The following is a 6,136-nucleotide window of genomic DNA, read 5'->3' as shown; positions in this document are numbered from 1 at the left end:
TACTGCTACTCGTCGCTACTGCTCATTAAGCGGTAAGGTTGCTCAGGGATAGCAACCGCCTTGTTCACTTAGAGCCATTATAAAAAATACTGTTAGCTAATTTGTTGTGAGTGGCATATGATCTCCAACTTGCTGCCGAAAACATGCAAGAACTGAATTGGATCCTTGGCTTGGCTGGCGTTCAGTGACCAGATTTCCAGATGAGACGAACGCACGATTCGCGATTAGTTTCGCAATGTCCATCCACCCAGGAGCCAGGAATAGGAACCCCACACCACAGCACACCGTGCCAGAAACTGACCTGTCGATCCGTTCCCGAGCAGCGACAGCTCCTGGGCCCGGAAGGGGGCCCCTGCGCTCGCCGTGGCAGCGCCCATCACGCAGCTGTCAGCCGTGCTCCTGTGTCCTACGCTCCTCTGCGCCGGGACGTCGCGCTCGCTGATTTTTTTTTTTTCAAGCGTGGCCCGGGCCCGCCGATAAGAACGGGGCGGGGGCATGTGCGTGCGCCCGCGTTTCGCTGCCGCAATGAGTAAACTACTGGCAGAAGCCCAGGACAACTCCGGCACACCACGACGTGCCGACGGCGACACCCCCTCCGCCGCTGCTGATGCTTGCTTGCTATGGCCCCTTGCCCCCTTCAGGCCTTGTTTAGTTCCCCAAAAATTTTGCAAAATTTTTCAGATTCCCCGTCACATCGAATCTTTAGACGTATGCATGGAGTATTAAATATAGATAAAAATAAAAACTAATTGCACAGTTTAGTCGGAATTGACGAGACGAATCTTTTGAGCCTAGTTAGTCCATGATTGAACAATATTTGTCAAATACAAACGAAATTGCTACAGTGCTCATTTTGCCAAAAATTTTGGAACTAAACAAGGCCTCAGTTCCTCCGATTTTAATTTGCCGTTGGGACTGACTTGACCCGGACACACCCGCCGGGACAAATAATAATAACACCGTCACCAGATTTGTCTCTGAGACGGTAAAAAATTATTGCGACAGGTCGGCAGGCTGACGAAGCAATTTGGCCTTGTGGGGGCAGAGGGGGTGGGCTGCGGCTGACGTTTGTAGTACTGCGATGATTTGTCTGGAAGCCACTAGTTGGTGTCCACGTGTGCTCGGGGCGCCGTTTTGTCAAAGCGTTAGGTGACGCGCGGTAGAGGTGGACGTGAAGCCCCAGTGACAAGTCGTCGCCCGTCGCCTGTGCAGCGCCGGATCGGGGGTGATCGGATCGGATAAAAAAAAAAACACACGGCCGAGCGCCCGCGGAATTTCGACGACCCCCTCGTTGGCTACTTGGCTTGCGGGTTGCGCGCGGCGGTGAAAGTTTGGCGAGCCGCGGTGATTTTTTTTCCCCCCTGCACGGGACGTGCAATTTGGCGGATACGGAAGCCACGGGACAAAGTGGTCGCATCACCGGAAATGGTGAAAAGATCTTCGTGTTGGTAGTAGCAGAGGTAAAAAGGATACTCCTTCGTCTGCATCTCGGCAACCTCAGGATAGAGTTGCTAGTCTTTTGTAAAAGCTCAAGCAACTTGCTCGCAGAAGCAGCTGCATTACCGGTCTTCGATCGCTCGCCGGCGGAGGCGCAGGGGCAGAGCTGCGTCTAGTACGAAATGTTCGCGTGGTTTGTGGTCAGCAATGTGCCCAGAACTTGACGTGCTCATCATTCGAATCCGCAGCGGAATGCCAGAAATCGTCGTTGGTCTGTCTCTGGCGGAACCGAGCCTGTTCAACTTCAAGCAAAGGCAGCTAGAGCTGGGCATGCATCGGTGTGTCGTTTGTTCCGGACGACGTGGGCCAGTTTGGGTGGTCTTGGTCCTAGTCTACTGCATGCCTACTGGCCGTGGCCGGGCAGCCGCAGGCCCGGCCACTTGACAAGTTCAAGCTACTACAGGACAAGAAGAGTAGGACGGCGTCCTGGGCAACGGCGGCGGCGCGGTTGGTGCGCGAGCAATAGCGATGGGCCCGGACACGGCTGGAGGAAGCCACTGGAGTTTGGACCAAATCGCTGCCTACGGCCCTACTACCCTTTTTTTTTCTCTCGAGTGGAACGGCCTTACTACCTAGTAGGGGTTGTGGTATGGGCCTTCGCCTTGTGTATTTTCTTGTGGGATGTGGGCTGTGGCCTGTGGGCTGTGGGAGTTCGAGCGGGTTGGCCCTTGGCCGGCCTCTTCTCGTGCGGGAACCAGAATCGGAACGGGCTCCGTGGGTTGATGCAATTCGGCCCTCTTCGCGGTGCTTTTGACCAGCTTCAGTTTCGGTTTCTCCATAATTTTCAGGTGAAGCCCTGTCAAACGGCTCCGCGAGAAATCACCCATGAAAGTGAAACACCAGAAAACTGAAGGTTTTTTTTTTTTAAAAAAAAAAACTTTCGCAGGGATTGAATGTGACCTATCCAGCTTGGTGCTTTGGCTGGCTCACGCAGTGAAGCTGCATTTTGGCTTCTCGTACAAAACAGGACGAACTGTTCTAACAACGTACAAGTACTCGCTCCATTTCAAATTATAAATTATTCTATTTTTTGATAAATTAAAAAAAATTTGGTCAAACTAAGTTTAATTTTGGGATGGAGGAATTACATGCCATGCTCGGGCTGTTCTATCGGTTGGTGTTCTATCCAGCCCGGAACAGAGGTGACTTGTCGAGCCTATCCAGGCCGCACGCGAACAGTGCCCGCCTGCACACGAAATGCGCGGCATCCGCGTTGCATTTGCTGAGACGCAAGAAAAAACCATCACCAAACCGTGGAAAGCAGTGGCACACGAATAAGAACTGAACAGCAGCCCATCTCGGCAACGGTCATGGCCCGTGTCGCAGGAACAAGCCACCTCTGCTGTTCCTCCTCGGCACAACACAGCTGGTGTTGCTTCTCTTTCCCAGGAGTGGTTGGTTGATCTTCTCAACCAACTCTAGCTAGCAGCAGTTACGGTACGGCACCGCACCGCACCCAAAATCTGTGCAAATCCGGTCCGTGGTGGATGGTTTCCGCCAGGCTTGTTTACACGGAAAAAACTAATTTCGCCAACCCACCCATGCATTGGCATAAGCCAGTCAATAATCCAGCAATGAGATGCTAGTAATAAGTGACAGGATATCTTGCATTCTTGGATGTTGCTGCGAGGATACGATCGATTTGATGATACTTTCACACTCATGTTTAATAATGGCCAAATAAAACTTGTCCAGCTAACCTTATTTGGCCCGGTGCGGAAGCCCGTCCTATAAACTGAGGCGCGCCGCAGCTTCAACGTAACGCACCCCTCCTGGCTCCTACACCTCACGCACACCACACCTGACAGGCATCAGGAGACGGAGAGGGCCAAACCAGCGGTCGTGCGCCGGACTGCCGGAGGCATGGACGCCCGACGACAACGACGGTCGCCGTCGTGCTCGTGCTCGTGGGCGGCCGCCGCGCCTCTCCTGCTGCTCCTGGCGGTGTCCTTGGGTAAGCGCGCGCTACGGCCATGCCGCCGGGAGGCTTCGTTATTATTCGTTAGCGTCCTTTGTTTTATTCATTGTTGTTGCGTTTGTTTGTGGATTTTCCGATCGAGAAGGGGGTGGCCACCACGCGGCTGCAGCGTCGGACGGAGCCGTCGTCGGCGGCGCCCCAGCCCCAGGCGCCGCCGGCATGACGGAGCTGCAGAAGCACGTGGCGTTCTTCGACCGCGACCACGACGGCATCGTCACCTTCGACGAGACCTACCAAGGTGAGCGCCCGCCCGCCCGCCCGCCCGGCGACCCTCCCCCCGCGTTGACGGCGCGTGAGCGGCCTGCCACATTTCGCTCGTTTTGTCGTTTGTGCCACGCCGTTCGTTGCGATCGATCGAAAGCCTGCTAATTTCGGCAAACCAGCAGGCTGTACTTGTTTGGGTTGCTGGTTTGTTCTGACTGCTGACGCGCGTGTTTTGGATGGTGGTCGTGTGACTGATGGCATCGGCATGCATGCAGGTCTGGTGGACGTCGGAGTTGGCGAAGTCACGGCCAAAGCCAGCGCCGCTCTGATCAACGGCGCCCTCGGCGCCAAGACCAGACCAGTACTGTACCTCGCTCACGCGCACGCCGGCTCATTGGAACAGTACACTACGTTGAATGACCGTTTTTTGTCGCTAACACATGTTGATGACTCTATTCAAATGCGTTCATGCAGGACAATGCCAACACCTCGCGCATGGATATCTACATAGAGAACATCCAAAAGGGTAAACATGGAAGCGACACAGGCGCCTACGACGCTCAAGGAAGGCACGTGTGCATATATGCCGCTCCTCGAACTAATAGCAGTTGGCCATTATTGCAGTGTGTGATTTACAGTAGTTGATTTCCTAACATTTCACCTCTACAGGTTTGTTCCCGCCAAGTTCGATGAGATATTCACCAAGCACGCCAAGACCGTGCCGAATTCCCTGTCAAAAGACGAGCTCGACGAGATGCTCAAGGACAACCAGGAGAAGAATGACTTCGCAGGATGGTAATAAATCCTCGCCTGATTTTTTTTTCTTACTGAAAAAATTGGGATATGCATTAATGCATGCAGTCCCCCTGGGTTGGCATTGACACCGTCTCTGATAATAATTCTTGGGCTTGTGCCTTGCACAAATCACAGGTTGGCAGCCAAGTCAGAGTGGGAGATGCTGTACAAGGTCGCCAACAAGGACGGGCGCCTGCCCAAGGACACTGTGAGGGCCGTGTACGATGGAACCCTCTTTTACCAGCTGGCGGCGCATCAGGAGAAGAAGGCCTGATTCATTTATGTTTTCTGTAATGCAAGCAGCATTTTTCATTTTTCAATGGTTGCCTTTGTAAGAATATAATGATAGCGATGGAGTCAATGGCAGGCAACAGTTTTTTATTTTAACCCGTCGGTTCTACCCCATGTATATTAATAATTGGGTTCTATCGATCTAAAAAAAAGTTCAGACTACTTGCCACCGAATCCACTCCACCGTTCGCACGACGACGGAACGACGGACGCGAGGCCACGAGGGTTTCGGTTTCGGGCACTGTGTCAGTAGCCATAGCCACGCAGCGCCGCTTGCCCGTTCGGGGTTCTATTCTATCGTGTGGAAAGAGGTTTTCGAAATGGGAATCCACATTCCAACTATGAGCATCTCCAAGGGTTATGCATTTAGATTTTACATTTACTAATTTGTAAAAAAAAATTTAAAATATGATATCCAATGGTTTTACATTTAGACTTTGCAATTTGCATAACTTGACATATATGCCAAGCCCTCCAGGCTTTGCAAATCGTGATCGTCCCCACGCCCGCGCGACTCGGGCTGTGTTCCGTCCACCCACACGACTCCTCCACGCGCGAGCGCCGTCAAGTTTTGCCGTGAAGCTTTTGCCGCAGAGGATCAGAACGGGGCGAGGTTCAGGACGGGTGAGGATCAAATGACGCGGCGCGAGGACCTAAACGAGGCGACGACGGCTGAGCGAGGAATGCCGCAATACAAAGGCGCGCGACGCGCGAAGAATTACTGGCGACGAAGAAAATCGTGCGCCAAGAGAAAAACCTTCCGAGGAAAAAAGTGTAGGCCCAAAATTCCCTCAAATGCCAAGTGAAAATGCAAAACCGTTGGAGATCACGCCTTTTTTATCCTTGCCATTTTTATTTGGAACTTTACAAACTCCATCAAATGCAAAACTAAAAATGCATAACCCTTAGAGATGCTCTTGTTAAAGATCAAAGAAAGCACCGGCCATCTCGAAAACCAAGGCCTTACTTAGATTTAAAATCTTTTTTATTTTAACAATGTAGCACTTTCGTTTGTATTTAATAATTATCATTTAACCATAAACTAAATATGTTCACAAGATTTAGCTTACAAACTACAGACAAAATAATATAATTAATTATTTTTTATTTATATTTAATATTTTATATATGTATCGTAGATTTGATGTGATAGAGAATTTTATTTTTTTTGAATTTTAGACCCAAGCCGAACTATATAACCAAACCAGATGCGTATGACAGACATGATCATAATAGCCATATTCTTGTCTCCGTCTCCGGAACGGGAACCGAAACAAGAACTTAGGGTGCCATTTTATAACATGGGAACGAAAAACATTCGCGTTTTCAAAATGTAGACGTTCTCAGGTGGAACATGGGATCGGAAACGTG

General features: G+C 51.1%; 1 protein-coding gene across 1 annotated transcript; it reads left to right on the top strand.

Moving 5' to 3' along the window:
* LOC8068620 (probable peroxygenase 4) lies at positions 3,274 to 4,927 on the top strand. Its single transcript, XM_002454283.2, has 6 exons — positions 3,274 to 3,451; positions 3,561 to 3,713; positions 3,955 to 4,040; positions 4,154 to 4,248; positions 4,349 to 4,474; positions 4,610 to 4,927. Exons 1-6 carry the CDS (start codon positions 3,361 to 3,363, stop codon positions 4,746 to 4,748), a joined length of 690 nt encoding a protein of 229 aa, XP_002454328.1. The 5' UTR covers positions 3,274 to 3,360; the 3' UTR covers positions 4,749 to 4,927.

Source organism: Sorghum bicolor, chromosome 4 (assembly GCF_000003195.3).
Source record: "Sorghum bicolor cultivar BTx623 chromosome 4, Sorghum_bicolor_NCBIv3, whole genome shotgun sequence".
Classification (NCBI taxonomy): Eukaryota; Viridiplantae; Streptophyta; class Magnoliopsida; order Poales; family Poaceae; genus Sorghum; species Sorghum bicolor.
This window is presented reverse-complemented; position numbering and strand designations above follow the sequence as displayed.